General features: G+C 39.7%; 1 protein-coding gene across 1 annotated transcript in view; it reads left to right on the plus strand.

Moving 5' to 3' along the window:
• prkcda (protein kinase C, delta a) overlaps nt 1–16968 on the plus strand; it is a 29833-nt gene extending 12865 nt beyond the window's left edge. The window contains exons 2-18 of the mRNA XM_061785661.1: nt 2077–2197; nt 2316–2515; nt 2591–2657; nt 4234–4390; nt 4692–4723; nt 5390–5475; nt 5933–6062; nt 6142–6242; nt 9219–9318; nt 9442–9572; nt 9758–9931; nt 10009–10100; nt 13016–13078; nt 13357–13495; nt 15336–15524; nt 15694–15822; nt 15950–16968. Coding sequence (XP_061641645.1) covers nt 2089–2197; nt 2316–2515; nt 2591–2657; nt 4234–4390; nt 4692–4723; nt 5390–5475; nt 5933–6062; nt 6142–6242; nt 9219–9318; nt 9442–9572; nt 9758–9931; nt 10009–10100; nt 13016–13078; nt 13357–13495; nt 15336–15524; nt 15694–15822; nt 15950–16108 — 2058 coding nt within the window. The 5' untranslated portion in view covers nt 2077–2088 and the 3' untranslated portion in view covers nt 16109–16968. The remainder of the gene's footprint in view (nt 1–2076; nt 2198–2315; nt 2516–2590; nt 2658–4233; nt 4391–4691; nt 4724–5389; nt 5476–5932; nt 6063–6141; nt 6243–9218; nt 9319–9441; nt 9573–9757; nt 9932–10008; nt 10101–13015; nt 13079–13356; nt 13496–15335; nt 15525–15693; nt 15823–15949) is intronic.
• Nucleotides 16969–17054: the final 86 nt, after the last annotated feature.

Consider the following 17054-nt stretch of genomic DNA (forward strand, 5'->3'; position numbering starts at 1 on the left):
TCAAAAGAATTCAACCACAGGTCTCTAATCAAAGTTCTGAAAATCATTTTTGTTTTCTGAGGAATTGATTAAAAAAGGGGGTGTACTCAAGTATGTTTAGCTGTGTACATGTAATAATTCCAACAATATCAATAAATTGTCACAAGATGACACTTTACAAACACTTCCTTTTCTCTCGCCATCACGTCTGTTAGGTGTTTTCAAAGGACGAGTGGTTTTACTCTTTTCCTCTTTTGTTCAATGTATGTATACATTAGGGCTGCACGATATTGGAAAAAAAATGATACTGCGATTTATTTTTTTAAACCTGCGATATATATCGCGATGTGAAAAAAATACAGGATCAGTGTTGGGAAAGTTCATTTTCTATGCGAACGAGTTCAAAGTTCAGTTCAGTTCATCATCAGCATTTAATTTTCCCATTGTTGCCACCCATTCAGTCCACACTAGTTGCCAGCTGCAGCTGTCACCCTTACAGTCTCAAAAACATGAGGAAAAACTTGTTGCATGAATGGTGTTTTTTAAAATGAAAAATTAAAACAAAAACAGGACTTTTGTCCTTAATGTGTAAACCAAAACAGGCAACACAGTATGACAGGAATGATGGTAGAAGGACATTGATAACTGCATTCTTCGCAGCTCTGGCTGACTATCCATCCATCCATTTTCTGAACCGCTTCTCCTCACTAGGGTCGCGGGCGTGCTGGAGCCCATCCCAGCCATCATTGGGCAGGAGGCGGGGTACACCCTTAACTGGTTGCCAGCCAATTGCAGGGCACATACAAACAAACAACCATTCGCACTCACAGTCACACCTACGGGCAATTTAGAGTCTCCAATTAATGCATGTTTTTGGGATGTGGGAGGAAACCGGAGTGCCCGGAGAAAACCCACGCAGGCACGGGGAGAACATGCCAACTCCACACAGGCGGGGCCGGGGATTGAACACGGGTCCTCACAACTGTGAGGCTGACGCTCGGTGGACGACTGGTTAGACTGGCTGACTATATTAACAAAATAATTTATCTACTCTTATGTTACAAAACAAAATAAATTCCATATTATCACAATGTGATTATACAGTGTTTAAACTAAAGCATTCTGATTCAAATAATAATTTTCCTCGTAATCAATTTTTAAAATTATGTACTGTATTACAAAAGAACACATTCTCTCCCATTTACGCAGTGTCCCTGAATCCAGCTGCGGTGTGCCTGCCTAGTTTCATTCTGTAGAGCGAAATAGGAAACACAGAAAGTGTGCATTCTTTTATTCTTTTGAGCAATTCCAAACGGGTACCTCTGCTGGTCAACTTTAATATTACAGTTGATTCACTGTATATTACAGTACACCAACATTGTCGCAGACACTGCGCACACGTACATCGCGATGATGATGCTCAAACTAAATATCGTGTAGCCCTTGTATACGTACTGTATATCTTGAATGACAGTTAAGAGTATTAAAATGTTACATAAAAAACTTTAAGGCCACCATAGTTCTCGCTGGTGTTCTATAATGAACAATTTCAGTAGTGTATTTTTGTTTGTGGCATTGCGCATCCATTTACACACAAACCAAATGCAAATATTGGTCTGTCCCAGCCGCAGAGACCTACTGACTGTAACTGTCTATGGGCATAATGGACAGACTCTTAAACTCAAGTGATTAGAGGAGAGCCTGAGGAACTAAAGCAGACGCATGGGAAACTTTTTTTTTTTTTTTTTACCCTGGTAGATTTTGGTAAAAAAAAAAACTGAGGTCAATGAAAATACCAGAGTAAATTGGAAAGTTCCTGAAAAGGTTCCTCTGGTGGAAAGATCAATGTTACTCAACCTTTATTGAGCCAAGCCAATTTATTACATTTGAAAAGTCTAACAACACACCACCAAACAGAAAATGTAACAAAAAGTATGACTACTGAAATAATGATGATTGCGTCTCAATCACACGACTCCCCTTGGTTGGGACTCACTGCTCTAGAAAGTGGTTAGTATTTGGTGCATGTATAACTAACGTGTCACCTGAGATGTTCCCTCTGGTAACACTCTTTGGTTTGTCTGTCTGTGGCTACAGCTGAGTGTCACCATGCCTCCTTTCTTGAGGATCGCCTTCAACTCTTTCGACCTGGGTGCTCTGCCCCCTCTGACTGACCCCCCTTTCTGTGCAATCAAGATGAAGGAGGCTTTGACCACTGGTGAGAAAATCATTAACTTGAAGTTGTGAATGCTTTACGCTAAGTGGTGAGTGTCACTTCTGTTACCCGCCTTCAAACCATCATAGCTATTTTTAGCATATATCTTCCTTTTTCCTAGAACGAGGTAAGACTCTAGTTCAGCGGAAACCCACTATGTATCCTGCCTGGAAGGCCAGTTTTGATGCACATATCTACGAGGGCCGTGTACTTGAGTTGTTACTGATGAAGACGGCAGAGGAGCCGCTGGCTGAGGTCACGGTTGGCGTGTCTGTGCTTGCTGAACGCTGCAAGAAAGCCAACGGTCGTGCTGAATTCTGGGTAGGACACCTCAGTTGGTTCTGTGTACTATGCTGCAGAACAGCTTTATTTCTAAGTGTGTGTTTGTGTCTTCAGGTGGACCTCCAGCCTTCTGGGAAAGTAATGATGGCAGTGCAGTACTTTCTGGAGGGAGTGGAGTCAGGTGAAAAAGAAAATAACAGTCCTAATATCCATCTATTTTCTATACCATTCATAAAGGTAGCAGCAGGTGAGCTGGACCCTACCCTACCTGACTTTGGGCGTGGGGCACCCTGGACTGGTTGCCAGGCAATCGCAGGGCACATACAGCCAAAAAAATATTCACACCTAAGGAGAATTTAGTATCCAGTTAAACCTAACATGAATGTTATTGGAATGTGGGAGGAACCTGGAGTACCCGGAGAAAACCCAGGAAAGGATGGGGAGAACATATCCAGTTCAGGGACGCAGGGAGCTGGAGCCTATCCCAGCTGACTTTGGGTGAAAGGCAAACTACACCCCGGACTAGTTGCTCGTCAGTCGCAAGACAAATAAAGAGACAGATAGCCATTCACTCTCACATTTACACTGTCACTGAGTGGGAATTGAATCCACACTGCACTACACCGTCAGTGACCCCACTCTTGTGTATTTAATTGATATGTAAGTTGCAGGCTAACTTAATAATGTAAATTAATTGTATACAGTGTTCCTTACTATATTGTGGTTCAGCTATTGCGGATTTAGTTCATTGCAGATTTTTTTTCATATTCACGTTGTGCATAATTCGCCAAATCGATGGATTTTGAGTGTATGCTGTTATTTTTTGGGTGGTAAAATAAACTCTTCGTAGCCTAAAACATGAAAACTATTAAAAAAGCAAAACATAAACAAATAAAAATTTATTAAAATACACATTACAAGGATTAAAATGTACGTAGTGTACAGTACTGCAGTGTATTACTATATAGTTAAGTGTTTAAAAGGTGTTTAAGAGTATAGAACGTGTTTATAAGAGTATGGTAGGTTAATATGAGCCTGGGCAGGTTCATACAACTTTAAAATATGTATAAATAATCCCAAAAATATGTGGGGGCAACTTCACGGATTTCACCTATTGCGGGGGTGGTTCAGAACCTAACCCCTGCGATAAAAGAGGGATTACTGTACCTCTATTTATTGTCTTAGAACTAGGCTTTTATTTACCTGAAGTAGGCCATCTCCCTCTAAAGAACTGCTTAAGTCATATAACATTACCAGTGCATTTACATTTATTTACTGCATTTTTGCTACATATGATGTACACTACTTGACTTTACATTAAGTGATCTTTTCCTATTTCAAAGCATTATGTCAGTTTTATTTTCTCTGCCAGACCACTTACTTGGGTCAAATGTAGTTACTCAGTGGTGAGGAATACAGAGTGTTACAAACAAAAGACTAGAAATCTCTCAAATAATACATTGAGACTTGCATCTGTTCATGAGAGACCCCTCTGGACTTTGCAAGTAGCTGATTGAGAAAATGGGTTTTCAGAGCAAGAGAGGAAAGTGGGTGAATGATTTTTTTTCATCTGTCTCTTAATTTGAGCATTCATTGAATACCATGTTGACAAATCTTTTATCTGTAGTCCAGCTCAGAGGAAAACAATGACATAAACAAACATTTCAAAGAAATTAAGATCTTAAATAAATCAAAGTGGATTATGATAGACACATCATCTCTATAAAATGACCTTTTTCTGCCTGTGTATCTGACAGAGCGCAAGCAGGCTGCAAAAGAAGAAGAAGCCCCAACCCTCAATCGCAGACGAGGTGCCATCAAGCAGGCAAAGATTCACTTCATCAAGAACCATGAGTTTATCTCCACCTTCTTCAGGCAGCCCACATTCTGCTCTGTATGTCGAGATTTTGTCTGGTTAGTACAGCCTACTTTCTGGTGCTATAAACAAACCTTCAGGGGAATTAATTTCTAAACTACCCACTAAATCGGTTCTCAGCCCATTGATAGCAGCGACGCACTAAAGTGTTTTGAAACTCTTTTTGGTCTCACTTGGCAGGAAGTTGAGGCAAAAAGGAAATGCGGTTACACAAATGATCTGGGGCGTAATAAAGCTACTCATTATAACAAACAAAGGCTCAATCACCAAACCGTCAAATTGGTGTGGTTAAAAAAATAGACCGTAATTGACCCATTTGTGTTTCTTTTCTTCTCACAGGGGGCTCAACAAGCAAGGCTACAAATGCAGACGTAAGTGAACTGTCATTTTAAAGTCCCTCAGTGTTTGCAGTGTCTTAAAAATGTGGTTCTCAAACTTTTTGACGTCTTCCTTTGGAGAAAGAAAAATGTTTACCCCCACATCCCAAACACAAGCCAAAAAACAAAAAAAACACCTTTACTTAAAGGAACAAGATTATGAATATTGCGTTTAGTTTCCAATGCAAAGGTGCAAATTAAGAAAAATACTACGTTGGTTCATCTTTGAAATCATTTTTGGCGCTCAATTGCTCCATTGGATGTTTTTTTTTTTAAATGTGTTCATCATGCCAGACATGGCCTCGATTCCCCCCTCCCTCCTGTCCCCTGCTGGCCTAAACTCACACTGTTCTTCAACGTTTTTGGCTTTGACCCGTTTTACATGTGCCATCACTTCATCATAAAACGATGTGCGACCGCAACTTTCCCAACTGTGTGGATTGTCTTGGGTTATGTTTTACTTCTTTTATGCAAGGTGGCGGTTATCATTAACAACTGGCAAGTGGAACAATCACATTAATTACGACACGTCACGGCATTTCTACACAGTTTAACATTCACAGAATTGATGACGATTATTTAATTTATTAATGTGCACTTTTTCACTCTGTTTTGTGACCCTGATGACTCAGACTTTAACTTTATTATTATGATTATTAGAATGCAATGCAGCCATCCACAAGAAATGCAGAGACAAAATCATTGGAAGATGCACAGGCACAGCTGCGAACAGTCGGGATACGGTGGTACGTAAGACATCTGCAGTACATAATATAGCTGAATCAGCATTTTGTCATTCTTTTGTTGGGTGTGTAAATATCTTCAAGAGAATGAACAAGTGTGGTAATATTGAAGTATGTGGGTTGTCAGGTCAGAGTTTAGGACAAAGGTAGGGTCCACGACTTGTAAGGTCGTCAATACTGAAGGATAAAGATGTTCAAAGACCAACTGAGATAGATAAGAAGCTTGATGGAAAAGATCAAGCACACATATCCACACAGTGGAAAATGCAAGATGGTGTTAGGGTCTATGACAGACAACAGGCACAGCAGTGTGGGGAAGCAACAAGAATTTGGGATTTACAAGGGAGTTCAGAAAGGAGCTCAAATGATGAGGCAGATTTGCAAAGCTGTGAGACCGCTCCTAAGGATTCCTTTGTCACGGCTCACTAATGGAGAGGATGAATCCCGTTTATCCCTGCAGTTCCAGAAGGAGCGCTTCAACATCGACATGCCACATCGTTTCAAGAGCCACAACTACATGAGTCCCACCTTCTGTGACCACTGTGGAAGTATGCTGTGGGGTCTTGTCAAACAGGGCCTGAAATGTGAAGGTAGAACACAGACATGATCATGGTATTTTTCCATTTTTGAACAGGAATTGTTTTTGTAAGCCACCTTGTTGTGTTAAAGATTGTTCCATGAACGTTCACCACAAGTGTCAGGATAAAGTGGCCAACCTTTGTGGTATCAACCAGAAACTTTTAGCTGAAGCACTTACACAAGTCAGCCAGGTGAGTTCCTGCAGAGCTACATCTAATGCTTCTATGTGTAAGTGTTACAAGTCAATCGCCGATATCGTAACACTCTTTGAGGACACGTTCCGGATATAATCTTGTACATTACAGGTATAGTTGACATGGCAAAAAAAATATAAAGAGAGAGCCACAGCCAATACAGCGCGCAAACTTTTGGTAGTCTTTCCAAATGTGACAAACGACTAGCTGTAAATCCAACACAAGCACTGAAGCTTACTACGTTCAAGACATCTTAGGTATCTGAATTACAGGTATAGCTCACCAAACTCACAACATTCAATCTACTTTGTTTTTATAGTGCCCCAATATTAAATTTGTGTCGTACAAACTTACCTTCAATTGTATGTTGTGTGTGCGTGTATGTGTGTGCGTGTACCGTAATTTCCCGTGTATAATGCAAATTTTTTTCTCAAAAAAATTGTCAAAAGTCAATAGTGCGCATTATGCATAGGTATAGGGGAAAGTGGAACAAACGTTCACATTTTATAATTGTATGCCGCCATCTAGTGGTTATAAAAAACACTTTCATTCCAAAATGCCACTGCCACCTAGAGGTTATGAGAAAGGTGTACACGTTCATTCTAATATGCCACCGCCACCTAGTGGTTATAAAAAGGTGTAGCCTACACTTTCATTCCGATATGACAGGGGTACATATGACTGCATATACAGTGGCTACAGAAATTATTCAGACCCCCTTAAAGTTTTCTCTTTTTTTTATATTGCAGCCATTTGCTAAAATCATTTAAGTTTACACAGCACCCCATATTGACAGGGAAAAAAAAAATAATTGTTGAAATTTTTGCAGATTTATTAAAAAAGAAAAACTGAAATATCACAGAGCCATAAGTATTCAGACCTTTTGCTCATTATTTAGTAGAAGCACCCTTTTGAGCTAATACAGCCATGAGTCTTTTTGGGAATGATGCAACAAGTTTTTCACACCTGGATTTGGGGATAATCTGCTATTCGTCCTTGCAGATACTCTCCAGTTCTGTCAGGTTGGATGGTGAAAGTTGGAGGGCAGACATTTTCAGGTCTTTCCAGAGATGTTCAATTGGGTTTAAGTCAGGGCTCTGGCTGGGCCATTCCAAAACAGGCACGGCGTTGTTCTGAAGCCACTCCTTTGGTATTTTAACTGTGCTTAGGGTCATTGTCTTTTTTGAAGGTGAACCTTCGGCCCAGTCTGAGGTTCTGAGCGCTCTGGAGAAGGTTTTCGTACAGGATGTCCCTGTACTTGGCCGCATGGATCTTTTCTTCGATTGCAACCAGTCTCCCTGTCCCTGCAGCTGAAAAACACACCCACAGCATGATGCTGCCACCACCATGCTTCACTGTTGGGACTGTATTGGACAGGTGATGAGCAGTGCCTGGTTTTCTCCACACATGCCACTTAGAATTAAGGCCAACAATTTCTATCTTGGTCTCATCAGGCCAGAGAATCTTATTTCTCACCATCTTGGAGTCCTTCTGGTGTTTTTTACCAAACTCCATGTGGTCTTTCATGTGTCTTGCACTAAGGAGGGGCTTCCGTCGGGCCACTCTGCCATAAAGTCCCGACTGATGGAGGGCTGCAGTGATGGTTAACTTTCTTGAACTTTCTCCCATCTTCCGACTGGATCTCTGGAGCTCAACCACAGTGATCTTTGTGTTCTTCTTTACCTCTCTCACCAAGGCTCTTCTCCCCTGATTGTTCAGTTTGGCTGGACGGCCAGCTCTCGGAAAGGTTCTGATCGTCCCAAACATCTTCCATTTCAGGATTATGGAGTCCATTGTGTTCTTAGGAACCTTAAGTGCTGCAGACATTTTTTTGTAACCTTGGCCAGATCTGTGCCTTGCCACAATTATGTCTCTGAGCTCTTCAGGCAGTTCCTTTGACCTCATGATTCTCATTTGCTCTGACATGCACTGTGAGCTGTAAGGTCTTATATAGACAGGGGTGTGGCTTTCCTAATCAAGTCCAATCAGTATTATTAAAGACAGATGGACTCCAATGAAGGTCTAGAACCATTTTAAGGATGATCAGAAGAAATGGACACCACCTGAGTTAAATACGAGTGTCACAGCAAAGGGTCTGAATACTTATGGCTGTGTGATATTTCAGTTTTTCTTTTTTAATAAATCAGCAAAAATGTAAATAATGTAGTTTTTTTCTGTCAATATGGCGTGCTGTGTGTCCATTAATGAGGACAAAAATTAACTTAAATGATTTTAACAAATGGCTGCAATATAGGTGAGAGTGAAATATTTCAGGGGTGTGAAAACTTTCCGTACCCACAGTATGTACAGTTGTGCTCATAGCTTTACATACCCTGGCAGAATTTTATTTTATTTTTTAAATATGACTGATGAATGAACAACAACCATCATTAATTTATTTATGGTTATGTTTTGTTTAATTATAATGCTTTTCTGAAATGCTTAACCGTTTAATTTGAATCCCATTAAAATAAAATTTAATGTGTTTCGCCTGGCCCTTCATGTTTTCTTTAAAGAATTGTACCCATCTTACAAAGTCTGCCTGGGTAATCAAACATATGAGCACAACTGTGTGTTTTCTAAATTGCTAAATAAAAGTAGGGTTGTGAATTAAAAAAATAAGAGCAAGTAAATTTAAAAAAGTATTAGGTGTTCAAATGAAGTGCTTAACTTCAGAATAATTATTTGAAAAAAAATAAAATACAGATAATACTTCGTTTTGATCATATGCGTAAATGCAAAATCATGCATTGCAAAAATGCATTATACATAGGTATAAGGGTTTTCCAGAATTTTACATGGGTGCGCATTATACACGAGAAATTATGGTATGTGTGTGCATGCGTGCATACGCACATGGATTGTTCAGAGTTGTCCCGAGCTCAGTGTGCTAAGTTCTTTGAGGGCAAGAAATCAGTGTTTGTCCAAGCAATTGAGTGTAGCTTTGTTTTATGTTTGTATTGCAAAAATCAGAAATCCTTCACTCGCCGCTCTGATCCACACCTTGATCCAAACCTACCGGATATTGGAATCTATGATGAGGTTAATAAGCTGTCTGAGCTGGATATCAGTGGTCAGTGAGTGTTTGCATGTCCTAAAACTTTACTTGTACTTTCTAAATAATATTCTGTTCATGGTGATGCTTTCAATGGTTATAATATAAATTCGCTTTGTGGGGCTATTGTTTGTTTATTAGACTCAACCCATTATAACAGAATATGGGACGGCCCAAGTCCGCTGCCTCAGACTCGTCTTACACACCTTACCCGCATCAACGTGGACGACTTTGTCTTCCACAAGGTCCTGGGGAAAGGCAGCTTTGGCAAGGTAAACAACAACAGCGTCTTTAACGCCATGCAGGGCTTGTCTTGGACTGCAGACCTAATAGAGAAATAAATTAAATAAAAGTCAAAATTAAATGCCATGTTTTTACAATTCGACTGTGGCGTCGTAACATTTTCATTTACTTAGTAAAATTGGACTTCAACAGATAAGCATTGTCTGTTTGTCAGGTTCTATTGGCAGAACTGAAAGGTCGGGAGGAGTACTTTGCAGTGAAGGCCCTGAAGAAAGATGTGGTGCTGATGGATGATGATGTCGAGTGCACTATGGTGGAGAAGAGAGTCTTAGCTTTAGCCTGGGATAACCCTTTCCTCACACATCTTTACTCAACCTTCCAGACTAAGGTAAGACTTACTTCTGTACTGTCTTCAGTCCCAGTTCTAAACATGTCATCATTACTAAAAGAGATTTTTGACTGCAGGAACATCTGTTCTTTGTGATGGAGTATTTGAATGGAGGAGACCTAATGTTTCATATTCAGGAAAAAGGACGATTTGATCTCAGCAGAGCCACGTAAGAAACCAAACTCCTTATTCATTAGTCAGCACATACACACAAAAGAAAGATCTAATGGAAAACGGGCACAAGTCAAATACAGCCGGTGTTTATTCTGTATACGTACCTCTCTATGTCTCGGCCCCTTTATGGGATTTGTTTTATTGTTTTAAAACTTGGACTTTACTGTATCCTGATGGGCCTAGGCTCGGCTGGCGTCCATCTGTTGGTGCTCATGAACACAATGACCTTGTAAGGACTGAGCTTGCCTGAGTGCTTGTGTATTGTTTGTAGAAGGGGCTATCAGTTACTACCACCCACCTTTCTCCCCCCTCCACCAAAATTACAATGACGCAGGCACAATGGTGACAAAGTGGGAAAAGTCCAAAACTGAATCAGCCAACTGACCTTTCTAAAAGTCACATTGACAAACACAGAGTTTAAGTTAAGTAGGTCTTTAACACACAAGCACACACACAACAGTGGCACAGTAAATTACTCTCTCTCCCCACTTGCAGTACGTCACATGGAAAAAATGCACACATCTAACCTGGCAGAGTAAGTTTGCCCAGTGTTTGTGTATGTTCGCTTGTAAGGATAAACAGTAAAGAATACTATAATAACATCTATTACCAACAGCAGCTCATGGAATTTAAATGTTGGCCATATCCTGCTAGCAAGAGATTAAAGACGTCATCTGGTATATGCGCAAGCTACTTCCGCGTTCGGCAACATGGGTAAAAGCACTTTCTCCTCACTCGGGTGAATAGGGGAGGGACCATTTCAAAGCACCCATAGGAACTTTAAACATTTACAATGCCTTTTTTTTTTTAAAACACAAGATGTCACCACCGAGCCGCCAAACATGACAATAGATGGTGTTTAGGCTTTGTTCATGTTTACACGTATCATATCATATTTGTATAAATAAATGACATACATGTATTTTTGTCTGAAGACACCAGCCATAAAGAAAACAAATTTTTAGGAAGTTTGGGTTCAAAGACTCATGTCATTAATCATAGTTATGCTCGTTAGTATAGCATAACAGGAAGTCAGCTATCCCGTGGTCTGCGTTGGCCACGTGGCATTCCATGCAAAGTGGATTGCGGACTATCTACAGTGACTCCTCAGAAGTTGAAGACCATCAGTGTTGTGATGTTGGAAATAATGTCAAGTGAATTAACTGTTGCTGTCATTAAAATTGTATTAACTGTACAGGTAATGTTTTAAGTAACATCTAAACTAGGGATGCACGATACCAATACTGTATAGCTGTACAAAATCTCTCGGGCAAAAAAAAAAAAAAGCTCCGATACTGCCAACTGCAAAATATGCTCTGCAACATGAATGATGAACTCTGCTCGGGTGGTGACGGAGGCCGCCCGAAGCACCAAGTTGTTTTGGCTCCGCACTGCTCAGCTCCGGCCGAGCCAGCTGTGCTCCCGTCACAAAGGCGCGGCGGAGCCAGGCAGGTGACACAAACTAAAGAGAAGTGATAAAGAGAAGTGATAAAGTATCACTTCAGTTGTCCTGTCTCATTTCTTTTTCATCTCTTATGCATTTTATGTATTCCTTTTTCATAGTGCCCCCTAGAGTTCAGACTGAGACATCACATAACTGAAATACATTTAAGTGAATTGTGTGTCAAGACTGACAAAAAAAATGCAGTTGGATGGTAAAATGTCAGTAATGACAAGTTGTTACTCTTGAAGAGTGTTATGTGAATTAAACTTTCCATGTTCAAGAAAAGTTTGTCATTCTGAACAATAGTGGATTAAAATAAATCATTAGTATCACAACTGTAAAACAATGGCACTTGGTACTTGGCGAGTACTCAAATGTAAGGACTTGTAGTTGTACTCTGTCTGAAAGAAGTGGTATCAGGGCATCCCCCATTTTAACATTCCTAACTGTAATGCAAGTATAAAGAAAAGTTAATCACTGTAAAATAAAGTAATAATAATAAGTAAAGTAATAAGTAAAACACTTCACCCTTTGTAGATGCTTGACAGGGAACAGGAAAATGTTTGGGATCTCACTGGTCATTTTAATGCTAAATACTAGCCATATGCTTTCAGCTCCATGCAGTTAATTACATTAGCATCTGCTCATTGAAATTAACTGTGTTTGCAATTGATATTTAATTGTGTTGCTCATATTGTACTTAACAGCCAGACACTTCCCTTCATCACACTTTACATTTCTAGCTCTGTAATTATCAGACTTTTCCCCTTTGCCATCAATGGTGGCATTACAAAAACAAAACATAAAACAGTTGGACTTCACTTCAGGGTGTTCTTTCGAAACAAGTGCACTTTCACTTTAAGCTTAAGGACTTGATTTAGTTCAGGCAAGGTCAAGGCAACTAATTTAAACTTTAATTGTATTGCTCATATCAGAGAAGCCAAACCATTTCCTGCGTCACAATAAATTCCATCCACTTCCATGGTTATCACACTTTTCCTCTAAGGCGTCACTGTTAGTCTTCTGTAGTGGTATAAAAAAAAATAATAAAATAAAATAAACTCAAACCTTCATCCTTACATGAGAGTCTCATGAAATTTGCTTACATCTTAAGACTCTTAAGGCATATTTTTACTGCAACATTTGGCTGAACTCAAAACTAAAAAATGTTTTTGGGAGCTTTGACTTGTTTCACAGTATGTGGTAGTTTTTTCTTCTCTGCGCACTTGTTCAACCTGACACAGATGACAAGCGAAGTGGGCACTTGAGACACTCAACGCTTTTCAGTTCACTGCCACGCTCGGCTTTCACCTAATAGCAGCATTATTCGCCTGCCTACTACTCCATACAAATATCCTCCTCAATAATTCACATTCACGCTGAAAGGAGCCCCTCGTCGATGCCAACGTTTGGCCTGCGGGTGGCACATTGACATCTGTCTGTCCCCGCCATCTTTGTGGTTACAGATTCTACTCTTCTGAGATCATTTGCGGCCTTCAGTTCTTGCATTCCAAAGGGATCATCTACAGGTCAGATAGCTTGTCCTGTGTTTCAATGTTAAGTACATGGCATGATTTTGTAATGATAAACAACTTGCAAGTGTAAAGGGAAAATGAACATCTAAACACTTCCTGATAAACCATAAAATGCTTTGCTGGATGTTCACTGTGCTGTAAGCATAACTCTTATGTGTTAAATAAGGACATTCAAGAGTCATTTTAGGACAAAATTTAGGTTTGCATGTAAATGCACAATCTCCAAAACTACTTATTTGTGTTTCTAATGCTGCTTCTTTTTGTTCTCACAGAGATCTGAAGTTAGACAATGTGATGCTGACTCATGAGGGACACATTAAAATAGCAGACTTTGGCATGTGCAAGGAGAACGTTTTTGGAGAGAACCGGGCTACAACTTTCTGTGGTACACCTGACTATATAGCTCCTGAGGTACTTTGCTTTTGTTGCTTTACTGTGACTGCAAAATTGCAGTATATGAAACCAGTGTGTGTTTAAGTAAAGAAAAGAGAGTTTTATACTGCACCAATTGCGCAAGGCAGGAAGCCAGATATAGGAACTGCAAAGATATAGATAATTTTCCAAGAGACTTAAAATTGTACATACTGTATTACATCAAATCACCACACCAATGCAAGACGCACAGGCACATATAGCATAATAAGCATATGTGCGGATCATTAAAAAGTATCTAAATTAAGGCGTCAATCCATCGGTTTTCTATAACACTTGGACTCATCGGGGTTGCAGGTGAGCTGCAGCCTATTCTAGCTGACTTTGGACGAGATGTGTGGTACATCCTGGACTGGTCGCCAGCCAATCGCAGGGCACATATAGAAAAAGAACAAGTTTCTCTGTGTGAATCTCGTCTTAGGGCCTTTTCCAATTCTCGTTTTTGCTTAGGAAGTTTCCTATCTGAGAAGGCTGGCTCAGATGTATTTGGAGGGTAGGTCCTTCAAATTCTAAAAATGCTTAGGAAAGGTGCCTCGATGCACCTTTAAGCCATTTTTAGCATAGGTTACCCCTGACCTACCTTTACGAAAGGAAAGGACATATAGTACTTGCAATCGTTTACGGCAGAAATAGACCAGAAACAACAGAAGCATCACAAGTTTACAGACTATGCGAAGACGCTTGAGAGTTTTACGCTAGATACTTTAAAAATAATAATTTTAAACAAGTACAGAATAGTATATATATAAACAAACATGCATCAAGAATACAGTCCTACGGAACAGTAACAATGTGACCATAAAAAATAGTCTCAAATAGGACTAACAATACTATCTATACAGAAAATAAAAGCTGTAAGCACAAAACATAAAATACAGAAAGATGTGCGAGGGATGAAATATGGAGCAAAAAAAGAGGACAGAAAAAAGTAAAGAAAACAAGCTAAAGACTTAAGTCATAAATACTCGCTGTCGCGCGATGTCGGTGAGGAAAAGTGGAGTCGAATTCATTTGAAACAGGGCTGTCATTTCCTGTGTTCAAAAGAAAGTACCTTTTCATCTCTCTTTGACCCGATGACGTATTTCAACCAAGGTTAAGGAAAGTGGGCATAGAGGTTAGGAGATTTGACTTTTCAAAGTCTTAAATAGAGTCTTAGTCTTTAATCTTTAAACATAAATGTTTTTGGAATGTGGGAGGAAGTCCGAGTATCTGGAGAAAACCCATGGGAGAACCTGCAAACTCCACACAGAAGGGTGTAGCTGAGATTCGAACCCTAAACTTCAGCACTGTGAGACAGATGTGCTACCCACTAGCTCACCTGGCTACCTTAAAGCATCAATGAGCCTTCAGAAATGTCACTAAATGGTTAAATTCATCTTTTAAAGGTCTCAGAAGCCCCAGACAAAAAAAAACTTTTAATTTTTTGCAATTAATGTTTTGTGTCAGTTGAGTCAGTATATGAGGAACCATGAATAATCATGATTTGTTTGCGTAGGAATAAGCACAGGGAATTAATTTCAGGTATGGTGTACACCTTATGGGCTCAGCTAGCTATTTGTAATGTGGTCACATTTGGTAATGTAAATTGGATTGAAGTGACCTTAAAGTCCTTAAAACAGGTCCTGAAAAGTCTTAAATTGAACTTCTTTTAAGCCTGCAGATACCCTGAATAGTCCACTACAGGAGGCCGCGGATTTGATTACTGGCCAATGCACACTATATTTTTCTTATTTAAAAAAGAAAAAGAAAAAAAACTGCCTTAATTTTCACACTGTATTGTTGTTGTATTGAAATGTAAGCATGTTTTGTTTACTCATAGATCTTGCTGGGCCAGAAATACTCTTTCTCAGTGGACTGGTGGTCGTTTGGCGTGTTGCTGTACGAAATGCTTGTGGGTCAATCGCCGTTCCACGGAGATGATGAGGACGAGCTGTTTGAGTCCATTCGGATGGACACCCCCCACTATCCTCGCTGGATCAACAAGGAGGCCAAGGAGCTGCTGGAGCGGGTCTGTACCACAACCACTACTACTACTACAGTGCCTCCCTGAGTGGCCTCTCCTCCTGATAAAAGATTAAATGATGATCCTGTATTCAATATCAATAGTTGCAATTGAAAGATGTTTTTGTAATTTAATCGTAGACATAGTCTTCTTTTTCTCGTTTGTCTCCCTCCAGTGTTTTGAAAGAGATCCCACACGTAGGCTAGGGACCATGGGTAATATCCGATTACACTCCTTCTTTAAGTCCATTGACTGGCAAGCCTTGGAGAACAGGGAGGTGGAGCCACCCTTCAAGCCCAAAGTGGTATGGCACACATGCACACACACAAACACACGCGCACACAGTTTGAGGAACACTGCTCACTGTGTCAAGTTTTTTCAATGACTGCAGATGTTATTTGTTCAATGGGAATATTTGCTGTTGATTTCAGAGAGCACCGAATGATTGCAGCAACTTTGACCGGGAGTTCCTGAGCGAGAAGCCTCGTCTGTCCCACAGTGACAAGAACTTCATAGACTCCATGGACCAGTCGGCATTTGCTGGCTTTTCTTTCATGAACCCCAAGATGGAACTCCTCTTAGAAAAATAGGTCTTAAATGAACAGTGAGACGAGGTTTACAAACCCCGGTTTAGGTACAGTTCACTTATTATATCACATGGTTAAACCTGCCAAAGCGCTGGTCAACCAGCAGTATTTGCGTTACCTTAGTTTAAGCACACATTACTCTCCTTGGGTACAAGTAGATATTTTTAGATCATTTGGAGGTACTTTATAATATAAGCCTATTGTGTTTGTGTACATGCGTCTAGCTATCGTGTAGCCTATAAGAAATAATAATAATAATAATAGGTGGTAGATTGAAAACTCGTACATTCCATTTTATATCACTATTGCCATCTTTTGTGTTTTTTATTGTAGTAATCAGTTCAAACCAGCAAATAATTACAGTACATAGATCTCAAGCCAACCTCTGTGTATTCACCTTGAATTGTAGATTTTAATTATTGTTGTTACTAACTTGGACTGGATAGCCGTCTTTCTAATGAACATGTACTGTAAGTGACCCACCAATCTTCCAAAGCAGGGGTGAGGAGCCTTTTTGGCCTGTGGGTCATATTCAAGAGCATTTGTTCTGGCCTTTCATGCCATATTCTAAAAACAAATAAAACCTCAGAGGAACTGTTGTAAAAAAATAATTGAACCAATAATGCTCAAAATATATGATACTAAATGATTGTTTAATCTCACCTGGTACTTTGTATTCACACGAGCACAAAGTTAATGAATGTTGCTCAATTTAACGACATGAATGGATGGAAGTAGCTGAAATTTTGTATATAGACAGCGTATATTGATGTAACGTATATGGTACGTTGTGGATGTTTTTTTTTAAACTGTCTCCATCTTTTACGTCTAATAAAAAACAAAAAATCAATGCCTCCAAACTACACCTGTTTCTGTCTTTTTAATATACATTAATAATTTATTAAAAGTTATGTACATATGTTGCCTTCTATTTATTTTGGTTGAAAAG

Source organism: Phyllopteryx taeniolatus, chromosome 9 (assembly GCF_024500385.1).
Source record: "Phyllopteryx taeniolatus isolate TA_2022b chromosome 9, UOR_Ptae_1.2, whole genome shotgun sequence".
NCBI lineage: Eukaryota > Metazoa > Chordata > Actinopteri > Syngnathiformes > Syngnathidae > Phyllopteryx > Phyllopteryx taeniolatus.